The 24,085-nt window shown below is 36.5% G+C and overlaps 1 protein-coding gene across 11 annotated transcripts in view; it reads right to left on the bottom strand.

Annotated features, from left to right (window-relative positions):
- Positions 1–24,085, bottom strand: part of CPEB3 (cytoplasmic polyadenylation element binding protein 3) — a 93,598-nt gene that overhangs the window by 23,311 nt on the left and 46,202 nt on the right. For 6 of the 11 annotated variants that reach the window (XM_035329535.1, XM_035329536.1, XM_035329534.1 and 3 more), the window contains exons 5-7: positions 15,528–15,551; positions 10,670–10,837; positions 8,760–8,849 (exon numbers count right to left, since the gene is read on the bottom strand). The exons of 2 other annotated variants lie outside the window; for them this stretch is intronic. In XM_035329535.1, coding sequence (XP_035185426.1) covers positions 8,760–8,849; positions 10,670–10,837; positions 15,528–15,551 — 282 coding nt within the window. The remainder of the gene's footprint in view (positions 1–8,759; positions 8,850–10,669; positions 10,838–15,527; positions 15,552–24,085) is intronic. 3 more of the 11 variants (XM_035329528.1, XM_035329532.1, XM_035329537.1) reach the window with 1 other exon arrangement.

Here is a 24,085-nt window from a genome sequence, read left to right as displayed (position 1 = left end):
AGACAGATATAATAGGAAAAACATAGTGTTTACAGTGACCAAGGAAAAAACAATCTAAAATATTTATCACTTCTGTCCAGACGTGCATATATATACATTATCAGTGCATTCACTGTAAATGGAATTTAAACACCTTCTCTTTCTCCTGCATTTTTCTTTCCAAGTTACTTTTTTGCACTAAGGTATTTCGTACATTGTTTTTCTTGTAGAGTCCAAACTAATGGTTTTAAGGCTGAAGAACAGTGCTCTTTGACTACCACCTGCCACAGACTGATCAGAAATTAAGAATTTAGCTAGATATCATGAACAGGCAGTCATTCAAATTAAAGTCACTAGCATTTTCCTTCATATTTGTGCTTTGAAGTGTCAACAGTCAAAACAACATTTTTTTTAGTGTGCCTAGTACTCTTTTAGCCATTATCCAATGTAAAACTGCCATATAAACAGTAGCTACATAGAATTATTTAATATACCTAATTTTAGCTTAAATATCCACTCACTACTTAAACATATTTATCAACCAGTCACAATTGGAATTCATGTTTTTCTTCCCCACACAGACACTTCATAGTCACTAAAAATCCAGTGAGCAAGTACCCACACCTCCTGAGTAAGCCACGTGACGTGTAAGCACATGTAATTGACTCACTTTGATATAAACAGTGCAACATACATGTATTCTTAATTAGTATACCATATATCTCAGTAATGCATTTGTGTAACTTCCACAAAAATGACAAAGAGATGCATACTCCTAAAAATGCATGACTCAGTGCTCTTATTTAAGAAATGTGGTGAAGGCAGTCATCAAGCTCTATGCGCTTCTGTTTCTCTCAACACAAAGCTGTCTTCTAAAGAGGATTTGCATATCTCTGGGTGTAAGAGCAAAAAGTTATCATTTTGAACTTTGCCCTGTCCCTGATTGGAAGGCCCATGACTTGTAAGACTCACCTTTAACTATTAGAAGGTAAATTCTTAGGACACCTCCTTTCTCTTTGAACATTAAGATTTAAAGCCTGTGATCACAGCCAAGTGTAGCTCTATTACTATTAGTTGTTCAATATATTAAAAAAATTAATCTCAGTATCAGTTACCTATATACCACCAGAAAAGTGAATACCCAAGAAAAAATCTAAGAGTAAATAAATTATTCACAAATCCATAAATGAATGCATTCTTTAATATGAACTTTTAATATGAACCAGCTTTAAGATTTCTTATTTCTGTTTAAAAGAGACATCATTAAACTTTTCTGAAATGCAGTTTTTTTTATTTTTATTTTTTTTTTGCCAACATCAATTCTTCAGATCACTGTATCATTTAATCAAATGTTTGTCTATTTTCCACTTAGATTAAATATAGTGCTGACTTTAAATAAGTGAGAATTTCAAGAAGTTTTACTTCAGGTAACAGCTGCAGAACAATGCAGGGGTAGGGGAAAACAGCAGGACTGCACACAGGTAAATCTCACTGAGAAATCCTAGTCACTTACTTGGGCATCTGTCCAAACAAATTTACTGCAACAGTTAGTCCAGAAAGTGAGTGCTTGGAATTGGTATTTAAACAATCTACTGAATTGGGCATCTCATTTAAAGCCTGTGATGATGAGTAGTGATTAGTAAACACATGAACCAGACTTCAAACAGCTGCTCTTTAGATTTTGGAAACAGTCCTCTCGACACAAGCCTTAAATATTGACTGTGGCTTAACTGAATGTACTCTAATAAAATAGTTTGTGTAAGGTATGAGAAATCCTATTGCAATCTTAACTCAATGAGGCAGTGAGTGAGAGAAAACAACTTGCCTCTTCAGCATATGACCAATGGAGAGGGTCCAGATCATTTGTGGAAAAAACTTTGTTCTGGAAAGAGAAAATGCTGCAACTCCAGCATGTGACATTCAGTTTTCCCCGAGAGAGTCAGTCTGCACCTATCAGTGCAGATAGTGCTTTGATTGCTAGAAATTAATCCAACCTATCAGAGATACCTTAACAACTCTGAAGTCTTTGGAAGAAGAAAAATAATGATAAATTGGGTCTATACAAAGAAATGTGTCCTATAGATTAAAAGTCAACCACAATTTCTTGAGAACCAGACAAGAAAAAAATACAACACATAGGTGAGGGATAAAATTACTGATAGGGCAGAGATCTAAATTCAGACAAGAGACTTCTTTTATGTTACAGTCAGAAAATAATTGGATTTGGTCCCACTACCTAAAAATCTCACAAGAGACTATTCCTCTTAGGAAGACATTTTACAGAGTGTCATCCAGCACATGGTGTTGCAAGATTGATTCTTACCAAATAATGGCTGAGATGCAATAGTTAATAATGAGAGCCACTATCAGGGATTGCAGCCCAACATCTGCCCCTCCCAACCCCAACCCTCCCACCTCAAAAACCTAGTGCTGAATATAAGCCCATCCAGTGACTGTGGGCATTGCATCACTTCTGTCATGTCTTGACTGGAAAAAGCTTTCTGATGCCACAAAGGAGAATAAGGAAGATAGGGAAGTAGGCAGAAAGGGAAAAATTGTTTCTGGAAGAAGATTTTCAGTAATAAGCTAAACTACCTCAGGAATATTTGGCTACAACCATTATACTCCTCTCGTAGTAAATAGCTTTTATTTACCTATTTGGTTACTATAGTGAAAAGCAACTGGTAAGACTGACAGAACCATCTTTACTACCAAATTCTGTGGAGGCAAGGACGCTGAGCCCCATCTGAAGAGACCAGATTATTCCTTCTTTGGGCATCAGAAGTTGCTGACTGAAGAAGGGACAACAAATGTTTGCTAAAAATTTGTGGTCCCATCTTCAGGGTTAAAACCAAAACAGACAAAAAACAAACAAAAAAACCTCTCTTGCAACCTAGTAATTCTGAAAGAAATAGCATTTATTGAAGGCAACATGAAAGCCAGGAGAGACTAATTGCACGAAGCTATCTCAGAATAAGATTTGTCCTGCCTAGGTTTGATTGCTAAAAAATATTTTTATATTTTCTTCTCTTACATGAAGCAAGCTTCTTGAATGCTCTTTAAGACTGCTGTGCCAGTTGTCAGAGACAGACATTATAAAATCATCATCAGTTGACCACCACGACTCCTCAGACATTTAGCACGATATAGGAAATACTGCAGAGACCTTTGCAAATGCTTAAACAAACTAATTGAAAACCTAAAAGAAAATTCTATGCTAAAAGCAAACTTAAACAGCTGCAGAAGAGCAGACTAGTATGCCCTACATTTTGCTACCACACAGTTTGTGAATTTCATTGCTTTGGGATTGTGCTGTCCTGCTGTGGGAAGGCACAGGGCCTACAATTATACACACAGCCTCAGAAACCAACAGTTCAAAGACTGATCTTGTCTTGTTGCACATGTGTTGGAACATATGCAAATAAAGTTTTAAAAAGATTTTACATTGCTATTTCCCGTACAATGCATTTCTGGATAAGGAACTTAAATTTCCATTCTAGCAAATACTATGGTCTCTGGCTTCAGTTTTTGAAGTATGAAAACTGGCTAGGCATTTAATGCTGCACTTTAGCGGTATGGTATTCAATCATTTAGGCCAAAACAACTAGAATCATAGAATGGCTTGGGTTGGAAAGAGCCCTGAAGATCACCCAGTTCCAACCCCCCTGCCATAGGCAGGGACACCTTCCACCAGACCGGGCTGCCCAAAGTCCCATCCAGCCTGGCCTTGAACACTTGTGGGGATGCCCCATCCCCAGCTTCTGTGAAGTACTGAAACTAGTCTAAGTAGAATAGATCACTGTATTCAGACAAGCCAGATACCAGTTTCTGAATCCAGCTGAAATAGAATTGCAACACCATATTTTCTCCTTGCAGCTACTCATTATTGCTGCTGTGGCAGAAGCTGCCATCCCCACTGCAGTGCCAAGGGAAGTAGCCATGCAAATGGATCTCATCCGTACAATCAAGACCGGTCAGAAGACCACCAATGACAGCGTTCCTATCTGATGTTACCTTAGAGATCATCAGGAATACCCAGTCTGTCCCACCAGTTGTTTTAAATGAAAGCACGCGAATCACTTCACCGTCTTAGTGCAACTTTCTACATAGTATTTTCGTTTTCATGAAATCTTGCTCACCCATAGTGTCCCCTTGCAAGCAGCAGGGACAAGTGTGTTTATTTTTAATCAAATAACTAACTAAAGAACAGGAAAAATACAAGAGGATCAGATAGTTGCGTCACACATGTTAATCAACTGTAAAACCAAAGCATTCCTCCATCTCAAATGCATCCTATCTCCAAGCGTTGCCTTTTTTTTCTCTTTAACCCATTTTTATCCAAACATCAGTCTTCTCACATTGAAAGGAAAATAGGAAGATTTCTGCATAATTTTTATCTGTTAAATTTACCATGTAGGTTTTAGTGCATATCGAAAAATAAGTTGTCACAAAGAAAAGTCAGTGAAAGCTTTCAAAAAGTTGTTTTAAAGCTAGCAATCTGTTAAAAAACTAAATGAATGTTTTTGTAACAGTTGGCACCATCTGTCTAATTAAAAAGTAGGAAAAAATTGACTGTCGTTAGCATAAACATCGCTTAACTCTGCAGACCAGCAAATAAATTTAAAAAATCAGTTTATATGTGAATAAAATACGAATTACCTGGATGTTGCCAGAGTGAAATAAACTGTCATAGTAATGAGTAACGACATTTGATAATTTTCTTTGGTGCATATTTAATTATTTCTGAACATTTCATAGGTACTCAGAAAATACTTAGCCACAAACCACATTTAGTTCCCAAAACTCTGTGTTGAAAGCCAAGTAAACACATTACAAACTGGGCATCTGCTTACCCAAGACCAACACATGGCATTTATAATTTTGCCAGTTCCGTTACTCATATATCCAAACAGATGCCAAAGGAAGTCATCCAAAGACTTTTCAGGCAATGGTAATGAATTGGCCTTATTCAGAAACAAGGCATTAAAAGCACCTCGTGGATGACACCAACATAAAAACACGGTGCTAAGGTTTACAGTGCATAGGAGTGGTACAAAGAAATGTTAAGGCAATAATACAGATGCTCAGAACTAGAAATAGCAGCCTCTTATACACATTGTCAGCTATTATCAACTTATCTTGCCCAAGTGCATTATCTACACTTTCGGTGACAAAACAGCTGGGTGCCAATGGTCCTTCTCTCAGCAATCTGAATATTGAACTCCATGGCAACCAATACTTCCAGTAAGGGCTGTTGGATCTATCAGTGATTTTGGTTTTGGTGTTGTTATAATCAAAACTCTTAATCACTGACCAAAACAGATCTCTCTCAAACACAAGCTCACGGTGTATCTCATCATGTCAGGTAAGATTCCGTAAGGTAATGAAGACCTAGAATATCTGGAAAAACAGGAAAACCTGCATAGTAAAGTGCACAACGTGCTTGAGGAGTATGGTACAGACACATCCACGTTGATCTGCAATCCCCAAGGGTCCAAAATCATGATGAAATAAGCCTTGCATAACTCACCATGCTGGAGACTGCAGTTCAGTGTATTTCACACAAAACCAGTTTACGTCCATCAGGTCCAGCACTAAACTTGAAGTAACATGTCTAAGCAGACCCATGGTGACTATGCAAGGCCAGTGACATCATCCTGCTCAGGTTGCCAAAACCAGGAAAGCATTCTTTGTTCAAGCTCAACACTGCGGGAATGTTTCTGGACCCCAGCTAGCCCTGAAAGCAGCTTACACGACACTGCACCTAAGCTAATCAACCACACCAGCTACTAAATTAGCTAATGCAGCTTTCTAGATCAAGCCTGACTACACATCTGTGGCCTGACTTGCCCACCAAACTAACAAGATAAAGCACTCTGGGGGGGGGGGGGGGGGGGGGGTCACTAGACTGTAAACATTTTATTTTAATCTTTCAGATTTCATGCTTTATCAGCTTAGTAATGGCTAATAGTTCTTGCAGCTTTTTGTTCCTAGCCCTAAGAATATCCACAAAGTGTTCCTAATATAGTGCAACTATGCAGAATTCATTTTAATGTAATGTAAGTGTAAACACTTAAAATCAGTATTTATTATACAAATAAGGCACAGGATTTTTCTTGAAGAACCCATGTAGATCCTCAAAGTCTGTATTAGTACACTTGGGGCTGTCAGGGATGACAACACCTGGATGCATGTATGAAGACAGAAAACCATGATGTAAAACTGCCCCACTGTACAACTCAGCTGACAGCTGACCCATGGCACAAACTACTGATTCTGTCTGCTCCAAACCTGTAACTGAATGCTTATCAAAGTAAACAAAAACCAGCTTTTGTTGCAAGTCCAGACAGAGTCCACTGGCCTAACTTACAAAAATAAAGGAACAATGAAAAAATCATATCCATCAAAAGGCCACCGAAGTCCATCTAGAGATGACAGCATTTTTTTCAAGAAGAGCAGGGATCAATTTTACTGCCAGTCAGGCATGTTCAAGTAGGTGGGAGAAGCCTCAGAGATCAGTCTTTATTAACGTATGAACAAAGATTAGCCTCCACATCATCCCACTGCATTCCAGCAATCCAGTTTTCTTGTCTTCCTTTGAGATGACTAGCATACAAAAAGACCTCCTATGTAATTTTATTTGTCTGCCCTTTTCTTTTTGGGCAGATTTCCCATTTGAAAGACTCATATTCAAAATGTCAGAAAATTTATGTGACATGGAAAGAAGGTGTGTAGAAAAAAGGGGAGAAAACATTCAGTATTTGATAGCTGAATAAGTGTGTCACTGAATTTTGTGTGTAAGCATAGTCTCTTTTCATTTCTCTGTTTTATAAAGTGCCTGATAATAAATCAGAACAGCTTAATAGTAAAAAAAAAAAAAAAAAAAAAAAAGTTAAAGAATTAAATGCTGTATTTTAGTTTTAAAGAAGTTTCTAATCAAAAAGTGGACTGGAAGCATTTTATTGTGGTACTTCAGTCAATGATTCCATAATAACTTTGGAAAAGAAGTATTCTTTATATTTGAAATAGATGAAAAAGATGTAGAAAAATATAATGTGTGCTCACATTGTATTTTACCTTTTGACTCCTGGTAATAACATTATCTTCTAGGCAGATACTGCCTATATGGGATCACAGTAAATGATGTACATTTGACCTACCAAGCTTAATGTGACTGTAAGTGAATCTCAAAGACTGGAATGCAGGACGTATGATGCTGCAGTCCTGATTGATAACTAAGAAGTCAGTTATAAATAAATCTGGAACAGTTGGGATTGACTGTTGTTTAGCACTTTCAGACAGACATTCAGGGCAACTGGCAGGGGCTTTGAAAGCTGTTTCCTATATTAGAATAACGACAAAAATAGAAGTGAGGCTGCATTCCCTTGTCTTCTGCTAAAATAGATCTTACTCAAAAACATTTTTACAAGTTTGTTGAGGCATAACTAGTCCTATGTCAGATACAAAACAAACTAATTAATAATTGGAAGTCCTATGTTGATCTGCTATAAGTAGTTATTAAATTAAAAGAACAGAAAATATAATGGAGAGGACGAGGAGATATTAGGGACAAGGATAAATTTGTTTTATTACTGTTTATTTTAAACTTGTAAGTGAAGGTACAAATATATATATATTTTCCGACTGCTTATAGGAATATGTGAAGCAAGGCTGAGTTGTGAGAACAGAACAGAAGCGAGAGCACTTAGGCTTTTTTTTCCTGTTTTCAGGCAAGTGCCCCAAATACTGTTTACAGGGCAAGCCTTTGTCACAGAACTATCTTGCCTCCAGCATTAAGCTTCAGATAAATTAGTTTTTATTTGTTATAGTCAAAATATATCTATCTAAACGTTGTAGGATTAGCTAGTGCAGTGACTGAGCAGCCCACTGTTCTGCGAAAATAATCAGTGGACTTAATGAGCAATTAAGAGCTTTAAGATCAAGTGAGAACATAAAATCTTACAATATAGATCAGAAATTCTGTGCCTAATTTTATGCTACAGTTTCAGATCATGAGTGAACTCCCAAAGTATATGCAAGAGGCAAGTGTCACCAAGCACAGACTGTATAATGTATATTATAAAATCATTGGAGAGGCTAGTGTACAGTAAGAGCAATTGGATTTAGACAGGCAACTCTCCCCATCAGTTTTCCCATAAACCCAAAATAAGCCTGCATAGTATTTTGCTGACAGGTGTGAAAGAGCCCCACTTGAAGCCACTCAAATAAATCAATTCCAGCTGAGAAATGGTGACCACGGTGCATGACACCTGTCTGAGCTGAACACTCCACCTCTTAGCAGAATTCATTGCTGCAGCTCAGCAACAGCAAGCCCTGAAGCAGACCTTTTGGTTCTGAGCAGGATCACAGCTTTCTGGGGTCAGCACACACACAAAGAGGATTCATGTTTCTCTACAAAATACCGGGCACCCAATCCACCACTAGCCACAAGAAATGTTGCTTAAGCTATTATTGCTATAGTTTCCACAATACGCAAACTGCAACAAAATCAGCACTAGGAAATCTCCAAAACTTTCCTTCTAACCAAAACCTAGTATAAATTAAGCACCGAATCAAGGACATGAGGTTTGCTCAAGTACACAGACAAGACTACATTTTGTTCACTGAATTGTGTTTTTTCATTATAACTGCTGAAAATATGCTCATTGAAAGAGATTTCATCATAGAGTCAAATCCTTTCTTTTTAATGGACTGCCACATTGAAGACACAGTTTCCTTTTACCAGAACAGCCTGCATAAGTGTATTTTAAGCTAATTACCTTTAGGTGGAAAATATGACTTGCTTTCAGCTTTGTGAGGCCAGTCCACCACAAGAGGTCCAAACCTACGAAAGCTGGCAGTGATCTCATCTACAAAAAACAAATGAGGCACCTTAGAGAGAATCTGAAGACTGACAGTGGCAAGGTAAACATTCTTAATTAAAAAAAAAATAATAAAAATTACAGACTGTTTTCTGTACCTATCAAGATCAACAAAAACTGCAAAAATGGACATAGATAATGTCTAAATATTCTTTCAGCTCTGTACTGTATGTGGCTGCTTGAAAAAGAAATTTTGCATTCCTCTAACACAACTTTACAGCAGCATTAAATGCAAACACGATCTATCAAAAGTGAATATGTTTCAGCTGTGGTCTATTTCTAATTATAGCCACAAAGCAGGGTCAGATGCAGCCACACAGGACTGATGGAGAAGCTACATGTCAGCATGGCCACTCCTTGTAGCATGACCTAGAAAGCAGGCTGCTTCAGGTCACACAGCTGTGGGGACTTCACCTTCGTAAGCCCCCTCTGAAAATCTGCCTTGAACCACCAAGTTATTTTTCTTTTTAAGTATCAGTTTAAAAACACCATGGAACACCATCTGAGACTACCCCATAGGACAATTTTGTGTTAAATACAGATGTTTCAGAAAAAAAATATTTTAAGTGTGTTTTTTTTTTTTAAAAAAAAAAATCTTCTTTCTCAATGCATTTTTAAATTGTATTTTAAAGAAATAATTTGTTTAAAATTATATCGAATGTGATGCCAGATAGATCAGAACATCAGTCCATCAGGAGAAATGCTTGAAGGCTGTGGTTTTCCAATTTTATGATCACTATTTGAGATGTGTCCAGTTTATCTGACCCCTGTGAGCTGGGCACCAGATTTTTCAAGTGACTAGAGCCACAAAATGCATACCACATAAATGAAGAGCTGAAGGAAAAAGGTGTTACTAGAGTAGATCTCTCATGGAAGAGGTAATAGCTCTCAAGCGGCCAAGTTACTTCCTCACAGGATAGGCTGGACATGTATTTTGACTCGCATTAGTTGTGCCTGTCAGCCTGCTGCTTCTTGCAGCCGGGGATTCAGGTTACCCAGCAGTCCCTGTATCAACAGTCCCACAACTCTGATGTGATATGGGAACTACACCTGAGCTGTTTGTGAACCATAGGTTGGCAACCCATACTATTTTTTTTTTTTTAATTATAATTGCATATGCTTTAAGCTTTAGATTTAGTAGAACAGATTATAAGATCCCTCCCTTTTCATTATAAGGCATCCTCAAATTTCTTATGTATGCCAATGAAAGCTACATAGGATAGATTCCTACTGTAATATGAAAAAAAAAAAAAACTGTGTAGGAGTCAGGGGGTATGTGGGAACATGCATGCAGAGCATGTTGATTATCTCTACTAAAGTGATTATTATTTTGTAACCATATTAAACACCCTACATACGTAGACTGGACACTACATATACGCTGGATATAAGAGCTGATTAAAGCCCAATTTATTTTGATAAGGACTGTATTAACAAGGTCATTAAAGTCAATGACATCTTTTAAAAAGGACAGAGAAAGACTGCGGAAAAGTGACAGTACTCACTGAGTTCCCTTTTTCAGCTTTCCTAATTAACACATATGAGAACATATGCTTCTATTGCAGATTAGAAGACCTGCTATGCAGGCATTTCTGCCTCCATTTCCTCTAATCTGCAGTACAAAAGAATGTCAAATACATTCTCAGGGGTTGCAGGTCAAGATGGGGGAGGTTGTTTTAAATAATGCCACAAGCACAACAAGCCATATACTGGTAAAATACATTTGTTTTCATGAAAATCTGACCTTTTCTAAGTAATAATATGAAAGCCAATTCCCATATCTCACCAATGTAACTTATTCACAGTACCTTCATCAATGTCAGGAGGAAGACCTCCAACAAACACCTTTCTAGAATAGCGTTCCACTCTTTCACCATTCTGACAGCGTGTTGGAGAGCTGAGACCCGATGATAAAGACTGATCACCGTGACTGTCGTCTAGGAAGCCATCTTCAAAAGGAAAGAGTGAAGACCGACCTGTAACAGATTTTGTAGTATCTATAGTTAAAGCTATTTCCTGTGGATAATTTAATATTTCAGTTAAAAAAAATTATATTTTCCTTTTCTAAAATAGTGTTTTGATTTACCGAATTTGTATTAAAAAGCGCAGCTAAATGGTCAGTTATCCAAATGATGCTCATTTGCATTGCTTCTATTTTTTCAAGTCTGTAACTATATTGTCCTTTGAAGACAAAGAAACTAATTTCGCTTTAAAACAGAAACTCTTGTGAATGGCTAGCAAATGGAAACCAACAAGTTATCCAATGAAATTGTGTGCCATAACCACAGAACGAACCTTTGTACAATTAACATATCAAACCAATTCTTAGTGATTAAAATCTTCCGTAACAGATCTCGAAGGAGTTATTTTAAACAGCACATCACTCAAGCCATTGTACTGCAGGGCAGGACAGCATCCTTCAGAATGCTTTATAGGATCCTAGCCACAAGAGCTGCATTGCTTCCTCTGTGAGCGAGCAGAGGCCCAATCTAAGCAAGGGGGCAAACAGCGAAATAAACATAGAAAAGCTTTGTATAGTAGATATTAAGCGTGTAGGTGAAGCAAACAGCTTAGCTAACAAGCTAAAATCTTTAAAAGACTTATTAAATGAAACACAAAACACTTGCACTGAAAAAAAAAAAAAGTTGTTAACTAGGGCAGCCTGTCAAGCTGTTACTCAGTGTTAAAACACACTTTCAGTAATGAATGAACAGAAAGCAGCATAAATAACTGCTATTTGGTTTGTTGATAAAAAGTAAATAATTTGTGATGACCTGATTGTGATGACTTGTTGCTATTATTTTCGGAGTATATACACATTATTTAAAAACAGATTTATTAACCCAGAAGATAGAAAAAAAATAGATACTCAAAATATTTAAGGGCTTTATGTATGCAGCACAGCTTTCTAAACAAACTTTAGAATTTAATTCCCTATATTTGAGTTGAAAAATAAATCTTTTAATGTAGAGAGATGTATAAATGGGAACCCCATCTCAACTCTGATAAAAACAGTCTCCTCATGTCATGGAGGATTGCTCCCAAGGACAGAATTAAAATTAATCAATACAAACGTGTGTGTGTGCACGCGTTAAATTACAAATATAAATAGCAGGGCACGTATAATTAAATTCAAAGTTAATGGATCACACAGAACTGACTTTCAGCAAGACCTAAGGTTAGGTCTTGAGTTAAACTACATTTGGGATTAAATGCACGAGGAAGTACAGGAAAGAAAAACAGAAGCAAGGAGAATATCAAGACATGCAGAGAGACATGATTCAGAAAAATATATACATTGAAAATATCAGTAATAGAGCCTCGAGCAATAAAGGCTACATTACAAAAAGAAGAAGCAATCCTACATATGAAAACCAAACTAAAAAACAAACAACAGGAAAGGTGTTCTGACTGACACGGAACACCAGCTTGAATTTTTATGAACACCAGGTACCAGAACGGTCTTGATTAGCAAGAATACATTGAATGCGCAGTGTTGGCATAAATCACAGATGCAAAAATCCACAGAAGCAAAAATCCTACTGGGCTTTTAAGCACCAGCGTAAAGACAAGGCAAATGCCACAATCAGAGATGCATTTAGAGATGCTACTCCTCAAGGTCTAAAACAGCTGGTTGTCAGAAATGGCATTTTTAGAGCACAAAACAGGAAAGACTTGATGAATACTCTGTAATGCACGAACAGGTCATGCACATACATAAACATATGCATTTTAGCAGAAGAGAGAGTACATGCATGAGAGAAATAAGTAGGGAGAATAATAATGTTAAGAATATCAAATATTAACAGGCTAAATAATCTTTTTATTTTTTCCCCCACAAACATACCTTCTTATAAAAAAAGATGAGCCATTAGTGGAAGTATACACATCAAATGAACAGATATTAGAACAAACTGTTCAACTAAAATACGGGTCCATTGAGGAGGCTGAATGAGTGCTGAGTTCTGAAGGAAATCCAAAAAAATGCATAGTGGCTTAAAAGTAAGATTTCACCTCTTATGTCAGCTGCTCAACAGTTCACAAACGTTGTACTCATTTGAGTACAAGAGATCATCTAAAGCTTTATAATTAAATATACAGTTAAATGTGTAAAGTACCCATTAAAAATAATGGAACGCATAGAGAAAAGGGAATAGGGAATGATTGTTCACTGTCTCTCCCAAGTAGGGGGAAACTAAAGTGCATTAAATACTATCAGTACATGGCAAGGTTCAAAGTAAGTCAAACCATGGAACCCTTAACCACAAGATCTTTAGGATGCTAAGAAGTTTACATAGGTTCAGAAAAAGGCAATGAGCAAGAAAAAAACATCGTGCAGCAATAAATACTGAGCCATCACCTCAAGATACTCCCAGGGGCAAATCTGTGGGAGGGTATTATTGGAAAGCATCACTAAATGCCCTATTTTTATATGCCAGCATCTCTCTCCTGGCATTTCAGATTTGTCAGGGTAGGAGAAAAGATACTAGGCTGGCTTTCCGTAGTTGTGCTTACATCTGTACCTGAAAAAAATGGTCAAAAAAGTTAAAAACAAGATACCTAAAAGAATATGACTCAGCAGCTTGTGTGATACCTATAAAAAAATGCTCAGCTCACTTCACAAATGAAACAGAATCACATAGAAAACTGATAGGTTACACCAACCCCCAATACATTTCTAACAAAGCCTCTTCTCACTGAAGGTGCTTAGTCACAGTGACAGACTGAAACACTAATTAAAATACTGTAGTGTAATAAACATGAAATGAGTCCCTGCACAGACTTGCCTCTGAGTACTCTGCATATTACCACAATGCAAATGGCAAAAACAATAATAAATGCGAGCATTTGATAACACATTTTTTAATTTAGGATAGGATATTGTAGAATTGTGTGGTTCTTCAGGTTAGAAAAGCTCTGAACAACAGTATACAATTCAAGGTAATGAAAAAGCAGGGATATCACAAACTTGGCATTGTGTGGGTAGGGCAACGCACAAAGTCCCTAACACTGGTGACAGGACAGACACGCACACACACTCACACAAATCTACTCGTTATAGAAAAAACTGAATTTCACAGAGGTAAAAATTATTGTGGAGGGAAACGCGCATTTTGGTAAAGTAAAAAAATCCTGAAAGTCCAGCACATTCAGAACTTGTTTGGCCTGCTTTGTCATCACCACAATTTCTATAAAAGAGCCCACACTGCATTTTACAGCCTACACTGTATTCATTACAATTACTGCCACATTACTACATTTTGCTTCTACAAGTAAACACAAGTTGCAAGAAGTTAATAGCGCCCAGCTGATTTCCACTTCTTTTCCTACTTTGGTGCCATTTAATCAATCTGGAAACACTTGGCACAATCTCATGTTCACACGCCTAGAGAGTGCACAATATTTTATATTCCACGTTTTTCTAATTTGTTTCAATACCATGAGATCACCTAATAAGTATTAGGATGCTTTGAACATCTGTTAACAATAGACCGTTCTCTGGAAGCAGGGAAAAAATAAGAAGGTAAGTTTGTGGGGAAAATTTAAGTTTCAAAAATACTATTTTTATTTTTCTTTAGCTATAAAGTAAACACTAAACACAGTCAGCTTTGAACCAAATAAGCTCAAATTATGTACTAGAAACTGTATCAGCACAGCCTGTACAGCCTACCACCTTATTCCCTACGTATGTGCCTACTCCAAGTTATATATAGACTATAGACTAGGTTGCTTGTACATCTCCAAGCTTCCTCACAAATTTGATGCAAATTCTACAGTATGAAAAGGAAAAAGCCTGCCAAGCAATATCACATGCATAGCTGTCACAGAACATACATAGAAAAAGATAAAATGAAATTTAATGCCAAAGTACCCCAAACATATGGTGCTGCCCAACTCTAGCTGTTAAAAGCTGCAAGCTTCACTGGTACTTTCTCAATTAAAAAGCTACTGCACGGTACATAAAAATAAGGTACATTTGTCGTTTTCTCAGTAGGCAGCAAGCTTGCTATTGTCCATGTTCATTAATCTCTCAAAATAAGCTTATACACAGCACTGCAAACATCCATATAATGTTTTCAGTCTGTTTTTTACTTTTGTAAGGGTTGCCTAAATAACAAAATACAGTTAAAATAATGTACTCAAATACTGTATTTTTTTCTGCTCCTGATTATTAGTACCCACCACTGGTATTCACAATGCACTACCTAGGGTAATCAATATATTTCTCAAATGCAATATTCAACAAAAGATGTTAAGAAACACATCTACATCTAAGAAAAAACATCTAAGAAAAAAGCGTGTTAGAAATATTCAATAAATTAAACATTATACTTTGACAAAAACACCTGAAAACAATCTTCATTTCTTGAACATCACGAATTTAAAATGATAAATGTGTATCATGAAAAAGAATCTTTACATTCACTCATCCTCCAATTCACCAATAATAGCAATACACTTGAAGTTACCAGCTCAAAATCATCATTGGTTTAAGCTGATAACAGAAGCGAGATGTCTTGCAAATGACGAACATCAGATTGATTTATAGGAAGCAACTGATCAACCACATAATGTTAAAATTGGTAACATTATCTTATCATAAAAGAACTAGATATTTATTTCTCCCAGTATTCAGCAAACAAAACATTTAGTAAATACTTTTACCTCTTCTCCGCCCATAGCTCCTGGCTGCATGTAAACACAGAAGAAAATTGTCGGTACAGCTGTCATTAGATTTAGCTCCAAAAGCAAAGAAAATGTAGCTTCTACATCTTCTTTTTTTCCCTCCCACCAAAAGAAGAAAAAGACATACAAAAATGTGCAAAAGCAAATTCAAACAACCCAAGACAAGAGAAAAAGTTTGAAGATGACACAGCCAGGGAAAGGAGGAAAAAAAAAAAAAAAAAAAAAGAACATAGCTGCTGTGCAAACTTTCTACATATCAAAGTTTAAAAAAAAAATCAGGCACATCAAGTTTACAGTACTATAGAAGATTAATTTAGGATTATGTTTTTAAGAGTCAATAAACATCAACAGTAATCCTAATTAAAATAAATCATTTCACATTTTATTAATTAGTTTGTGGACAACATATTTTCCAATTATATTTCAAGTTAAATAATTAGCCATCTGTAAACACTAAAATCCTACCAAAACCATATGAACTCAATAGCCAGTATGTCAGTATGTTCAGTCTAATAAAAACAGATTGACAAATTGTCTTCATAAGTACCAGATTTAATACAGCATTTCATTCAGACCTACATCAATGGCAAAATCCACAGAGCTGTACAAGTGCAGAAGCCACAGAATTATAAAGTGTTTCATGATATAAATTGAAATGCAAGAAGCACTTTTTAATTTGACCTTTTGAAATATCAGAAAATTTGGAAAACTGTCTTCTATACATGGACTTCAATCTATCACAAAAGGTATCTGTGTTCTTCCAAGGAAATCAAATGTGGAAGACCAGGGATCAGGCAAAGTTTTTCAACAGAAAGCGAGTTCAGGCGCTAGCCAAGAGAGCCTTGGTTTGCCTCTGCATCTTTTCACAGTGGTACCATCTGTGTCCCCTCTGCCCCAACCCCATCTCTTACTTCCACACTTAACACCACATCTTCAGGTCCTACCTTACATATCCAGGTTTTAGGTGTGATACTTTTAGCTAACCCAACGCTCCCCCTTAACCCACTTCCTCTAGTTTTCTCTCTCTTCAATATTCCAAGTGTCCCCTACCATAAGAACTTCTATCATTCCCACATTGCCATTTCCATCCTCGAATGCGCAGCCCAAGAACTCCCACCATGTCCCCAGCTTTCCCTGCCTATTTTTCTTCAGCCAGTTATGTGGCAGATGTGTGGCAGTGAGGTGAGAACTACCCATCCATCCACTGTCACCTCCACAAAGCACCAGGACTACCCTGAGCACAGCAGGCTCCATTGTCTCCCCCAGCACATGCACCAGGATCCCCTCTGCCACATGGGCAATTTCTTCCTCAAGCCTTGAAGAAACACAGCCTCAGACAGCATACACCTATGTCGTGTCTTCCCCCACCACCGTCCCCCAGTGAGGCCACAGAAGAGCACTTGCATCAGCACATCATTAGGGGGATTTGAAAAACTAAGTAGTAATTCAAAGCCTGTGATGAAGGACTGCCTCAAAAATTACCTTTTCCAAAAAAAAGTGAGAGCTATTCAGCAAGGCAACTTAGGGATGTCAACATGCCCTTTCTTCTTTCATTTATACAGGATGAAAAATAAGAATGTGCAATTGGAGACAAATTAATCAAGAACATCCATCTTGTTGGCAACTTGAAGTTCAGAGCACAACAGACTTAACAGAAGTAGTGGTTCATCGGATAAATTTCATAACACCTCCAGTCTGAGTAAATATTTTGGAAAATAAAAGATTTAGAAGTCGTTCTTGAATGAAGATACTCAGGAACCAATTAAAAAATGATTGCACAATTACAAACAATGCAATTATCAGCGCTGTATATCTGAAGTTACTTTCTCTCTTGCACAACTCGAACACAAGACAAAAGTAGGAGACCGGGAGCTCCTGAACTTGTACCCAGTGCAGATGAAGCCACCTCCGTGTTCTGGTGCCAAATATGAACCTTTTTGCACAGAAAATCATCTCCCAAATGGTTCCACAATTCAATGCAGAAGTGATTCTTTCCATGGTGCCTCACAGAACATTACAGCATTAAAGAAAATATAAGCTGCTTTAAGAAGCGATGAACACATCTTGCCATTTAAGCTGCGAGATCATTGCAAGCAGGCTCTGCTGAGTTGTGCAACTCCATGAAAGGCCACCGCTGTGTTAGTGTTTCTCCAATCCTTTGCACCTTTCTTCAACTCTGACAGCTAGGGAGTTACATAACCACTATGTCCCAAACTGCATGTACTCAAATACAAAGGAACAATACATTCTTTTTTACCTCCTGATAACTCTCCTGAAACTATTAACTCACCTCATCCCATGAGTAAAGTGTATTTTGCAAACACGAAACTGTATATTGAAGAACAGAACTGTAAGCTTTTTTTTTAAAAAAAAAAAAAAAAAAAAAAAAAAAAACTCCCCAAACACCAATTAATGCAATTCCTTTAAGTAAATTTAGTGCTGCTGGAATCTCAGAGGTCTGCAGCTAAGATAACCTGGTGTTCCAATGTATCAAAATACACTAAACTGAAATGCTGAAATTTTAACTGCATCTCAAGAAAAGCTGTATGAAACTGATGAAATAGAACTTAGGCGGCTTGCATTTTGAAAACATTTATCTGGCAGTCAAGAGAGAGGGGTTCTGCTGGCATAAGAATGCATTTGCAAAGTGTTATGAAGAGCCACAAAACTCTTGAGATGGCATGGCTGTGAGATGAGCATAGCTGCATACACACTGAAGCACACATCCACCAAAGATAGCCCTCAAGGACTCAGAAGAAAGGAGTGACCTAACAACCCCAGCCTACAGCCCTGGAAAGGCAGAGGACCAGAAGATCCACAGCGGGATAATGCTGGCAAGAGAAGAAAAGGGATGCGGATGAGGGAAGTAACTTTAAACAACAAAGTAACTCTTGCTCATTTAACACACATCCTGAAAACCAAGAACATCATCAAGCAATAGAACATTTCATACTGTATATCAACGAGAACACCACCTTCACTCTTCAGCTCACTTCTTAGTCTGGGAATAACTTTGGTTTTGCCATGTTGTTTATGTTGGAAGGCTCCAAAACGAAAGGGACATTGTGTAATTTGTGTGATAAAAGCAAACCATGTAAATAAATACCAGAATTGCACAAACTATTTCTGAGAATTACTGTTAGGCAGGTGTTCTGCAATTCATTTGAGAGGTGAAACTAAGTGAAAAAATTTAGAAAAGAAAGGATTGACTAAAACGTTCTCATGACAAGGAGCATATAGCTCAGCTAGAACACTTGAGAGAGCTCATATGCAGTGCCCTGCTGGGTAAGATCAACCGTCCAGACAAGTCTTCTGTTTTCCATAGTGACACTATGACCACTATCATGACTGGCTACTGTCAGCAGTGTGTTTCTCTTCTTCCCTTTGCATTCATAGGCATTAGATTAAGCATGTTAGGAGGCACATTCTTACCTGCTTCTAATACCTTCTTACAGACTTTTTGTTCACAATGTGTCTAATGATTTTTTGAACCTGTTGGTAACATCAGGATTTGGACTCAATAATCCTTATGGGTCCCTTCCAACTCAGGATATTCTATGATTCTATGATATCTAGAAGTTCCAAAAGTAAGCTACAGAAGCCCTTCCTTTAGTGGGCTTTAAATGGATCTGCTAGAAGTTTCACCAAATGTTCTTTTAGTCCTAGCTCTGAAGAACATGGTGAACAGCAGTTCTACATTCAGCTTTTCCACTAACTCTGTGATTTTTGTAAGGCTCCATCACATTTAAGTGGACTTCTTCAATCTCTTGGTGATTCAGCACATTCACATTAGAGACAGACTATAAGAAATAACAATTATAAGATTCATAGAAAATTATAGTTACCTATTTTGTAAATATGAAAAAATGAAAGAGCAATAAATAAATAAATAAACCTAAGCCTTCAAAAGGAATAAAGAAAACAGAAACGGCAGCAAGACTGATATTCATTATTAGGCTCATTAGCTTTCCTCAAGACTACAGAGACAAAAAGTTTCCAAAACCCAAAGTCATGTGCTCTCATTAGTTTAATTTACTCCTATGGATGAGGAAGGCCATAAGAAGTATTTTTTTCATGAAAAAATATGCATACTCTTGGGCCCTGACTGGTTTACCATTCTCGTCTCCAATCACACCTGTAACTGGTCTTGCTAAACTCTTATAAAGCTGGTAGTATGCACTAGTCACAGCACAATTCAGTTATAAGTTAACAGAAAATAAAAATCAGCAGCACTTTGCAAAAATAAATATCAGTGAGTACTATGTGGAAGTTCAGCGTAGAAATGTGTAGCATCTGACTTAATTCAATTAAATGCTGACATAATGCTTCAGTACAAGAAGGTGTAGTAGGGATATTGAACTATAAGTTACTGTGAACCAAACTTTTGAAGTTAAGAAACACTTGTGAAAACAACACCTTACTTAGTGTCCTGCAAACAACAGATGTTAGTCATGTGAAACCACAAGCTTCAACTGTTAGAATGGACACTCAGTTAAGAGTTTGATTTCTATGGATTAGAAACTGATACTTATTCAACACGTTACTATCACTATCATAAAAGATTGTCTCTATAGAAACTTGAGTACTTGTTCACATACATCAAGCAGATGAAAAGCTTTCAGCAGCTTCATTATAACCATATTAACAATTTGTGAGAAAGAACCTTCATGAGAACCTTTTCTAATGCATCAAGCCTAATTAAAAATTAGTAACTTAGGTCTACAGACACGTTGATGTACTTCCAGTAGGTTCATACAGGAGATAGCATTGCCAAATCAATTTGTCATCTTGTCTTTTAATCAGGTTCTAACAGCAATATAGAACTGACAAGCTGTGAAAGATCCTTTTCACAGATTTCAGCAGAGGCATGGGCAGAATTAGATTTTTCCTCGTGGTTAAAGACTGTATAATGCTCTTTACTGGAAGAATGCTATAAAATTTAAAAAATGAAAACATATTTATTATAATCTTAGTAAAGTTTGTTGGACCATGAGGATGATCTTTACTAGTTAGACACACCCCCTCAAAAAGAGTGTCTAAACCATGAGATCTTGTATGACAAATACTGACTTGTAAATTACTGGCACTGGATCTAACAGACTTCTTGTCTGGTCTTGTTTTTTTTATTTATTTTTTTATTGCTTTATTATAATACTGGATTGGGTCTGCACATTGTACAGATCAAATAGTTAACATTTCAAGGAATAATAAATTTGTGAATCCATAGCTTGTTATGGATTCAGAAGAACTACATTTACACTCTTCATACAACATAACTAAAAGTGAATCTCACCAGGTAATTTCAAATTCAAAGCAGCAGCATCATTCACTTGTATCATCACATTTTACTTATAGAAGACTCAACAGAAATATTCTGAAAGTGTTAAAAACATTCTTTCTTCACTATTGGTACTAAGTCTAATCTTGTTCATTCCATCATGTGTTTACAATACCAAAGATGTACATTTCAAAGAAATCTTAAAGACACTTCTTCAATTGATTTAAAATAGCATTATTTCTAAAAAAAAAAAAAAAGTCAACATTTTGAGATTTGAAACCAGGAACCTCCTTGATTTATAAGATACCAGAACCTTATTTCTAACTTGGAAAACTAATTTGCAAATGAAGCAATCAGCAGTTCAGAGTAATACTTGCTTTAGGACACTGAGTTGTGCAATAATTTTCTAAGATCAGAAGGGAAAATATGTCAGACTTTTTGTTTTGAATAATGGGTCTCTGAATTCCTTCAGAGATCTGCAAGTTTACAAGTGAATTAAAATGTCAGAACTGACAAAAGGCAATAGAATCAAGTGCAATTATGCAACGTATCTTTGCTATAACAATATCTCTGTAGCACAGACTTTGAACTCACTGAAGAACTCTTTTTGCTGAACCTTAAAAAGCAAATGAACAGAATAATCTTGGAAAAATGATTTTATGCCATTAAAATACATAAACTGAGATTAAATATTTGTGTGCTTATAACAAGAAATGCAGATGCAAGAACTACATGCAATAGTCAGAATTTCTGTCAACTGATCTGAAGATTTAATTTGGCTCATCATAAATTTCTGAGCTTAGATAAACGAATATTGCATCTTTGTAAAGTGCTACACTTCTCCAACTTCAGACCACATATTTTAAGTTCCTCTATGACTTTGTTCACTTCAGGCAATTTGTTTGCTATACCATACATAAAATTTATTTACATGTTTCTGATTTAAAAAAAAAATATCTACCATATAACAACCTGTCTCAAATTACTCGTGTGGAAAAATCATTACTGCCATTCCAGCAAGACATGCCAAAAGTTTCCTTTGTTCACTCTGTCAACCCATGCTATTCTGTCTGAACAGTGAAGGTTACTTAAACCATGCTGTTGTTAAAGAATGGGAAAAAAAATCTCTGAATAAGAGCTAGGTAAGGAAGGTTCCATTTGAAAACTGGGTTTCCATACAGTCAGAAGCATATGAAAGTTGAAATAGCCTAAGTAACTTAATTTGTAGCAACCAAAGCAATAAAATTATATACACATAAACACAGTTTAGAATCAGTTCAACATTTTAATAAACTAAAACAGAAGTCAAGTTTGTCAGGAACAGTTTGCATACAAAAGCAAAGCCAATGCTTAATAAAAACAGCATGAATTTACTGAATCTAAAATACTTTTTCTTGTCTAAATTTCTGGATTTTAAGTAGATAAGAAGCAAGCTGGTAAATGAGCATGACTTAACAAAACTCAGCAAGTATTTTGCACAAAAGTGTGGAAAAATAAATACTGTATTTGAGAGAACAAAATTACAGTTCATTCACTATATAAACTTTTAGCATATGTTTCTACTGTGCTTTACATGCACACAGATCTATTTGCTTACAAAGGAAGTTTACCATATAGTAATCTTTCATTCTGAGATCGCTCTCCCCATTTTGTTGGGGTAGTATTTAAAATTATTTTTCCTTCTGCATGTTTCAGTGTTGGAGATCTGGAGAGCTATTTTCCATGATGACCAATTCCACAGAACAGCTTGTTTAAGAAAATAAAGCTCTTTCTTCCCCTTTTCCTATGGCTAAAAAAAGCTGTTCACGAAGAACAAGATTTCTATCTTCAAATCTCTCTGAAGAGAACTTTGAAAAAAAAAAAAAAAAAAAAAAACTAAATTATTAGCATTTGAGGATTGGGATGAGTTTTGTTCATCTAAGAGTTGTTCAAAAGACAGTTCTCAGTTTCCACTGATACATGAGTTGGATGTGCAGACAGGCATCATGATAATTTGGTGGTATGGGCCTCAACAGTCCTTTCTGGTTCACCTCTTTCCAACGCTAGCACTGCAAGTTTTACAAGAATCTCCCTGCTAATATATGTCAGCATACATACACAGTTGAATCCCCTCTTCAAAAAACAAAACAAAACAAACAAACAAAAAACAGTCCACATGCAAGCTATATTCAGGTAAGGCCCACACACTGGATCTCACTTTGTCAAATGTATAAACTACATTTGATACTCAAAACTTGATGTGTCTAACATTTGATACTCAAAATCAGTAAGCTTAGGTCTAAGACAGCTTAGGTCTTTCTTCCTCATGCATATTTAGTAGCCAAGCATCAATGCAGGAGGCAAGGCTCATCTATTTTTGTTTATTTGTTTCCATGTTAAAAGTAGATGAATAAATAAAACTCACATTTCTAACAGCCAAGCTGATAGGCGTTCCCTTCATACTGCTTTCAACCTGCCAAACCTAATTCTGGACTATGGTCTCATCTCTTCTAGCATCATATACAATCCAGTGCATATGGAAAAGCTTGGCAAATATTGATAATAAAATGCTACAGAAACAGACCCAAAATAAGGAGGGATTACACAAATGTAAGGAAAAGAACATGGTAAGGAAAAAAAAAAAAAGAAATGTAAGGAAAGAACATTGGTGAGATTGTAAGGCAGGAAACGTAGTGGGGAAAAAAATAAGAAGGTAGTACGGAGCTAGAAAATGGAATTAAAAGGAAGAAAAGTTAAGAAATCTTCCTCTGCTACAAAGATACTTTAGCAGTCACTCATAAGAGATACTGCCTGCAGTAACAGCCAAATCAGATCTCAGAAAATGCAGGTGCTAACATAAAAACTGAAGGGGAAAGAAAGAAGAAAAAAAAAAAACACGTCTTATTGCTCCCTCTGCCCCGTCTCCCCTTTGCCTCCATCAGACTTGCTATCATCCATTTTTCCCTCCAATCAAATAAACTCTGATCTCTTCAAAATTAATAAGGCTTGTAAAACCAGACCTAACTTAGCTCTCTCAATGTCTTTTATTCCTTCCTATTATTTCTCACATGCTAATGACTCAGTAATACATTAGTAACCTGATATGGCAATTGGGCTAAAGAGCTGGTACCAACAGGCAGATACCAAACTATCAGGAAAGAAAAATGCCTCTCAAAAGTTAGCTGCACATTTTCCCAGAATATTATCACTACTTGCAGAGAGAGGGGAAAATGGAGAGAGAGGGAAAAAAAAAAAAAAAAAAAAAAAAAAAAAAAAAAAA

Source organism: Oxyura jamaicensis, chromosome 6, assembly GCF_011077185.1.
Source record: "Oxyura jamaicensis isolate SHBP4307 breed ruddy duck chromosome 6, BPBGC_Ojam_1.0, whole genome shotgun sequence".
NCBI lineage: Eukaryota > Metazoa > Chordata > Aves > Anseriformes > Anatidae > Oxyura > Oxyura jamaicensis.
The sequence above is the reverse complement of the archived record's forward strand: the minus strand, read 5'-3'. Positions and strand labels throughout refer to the sequence as shown.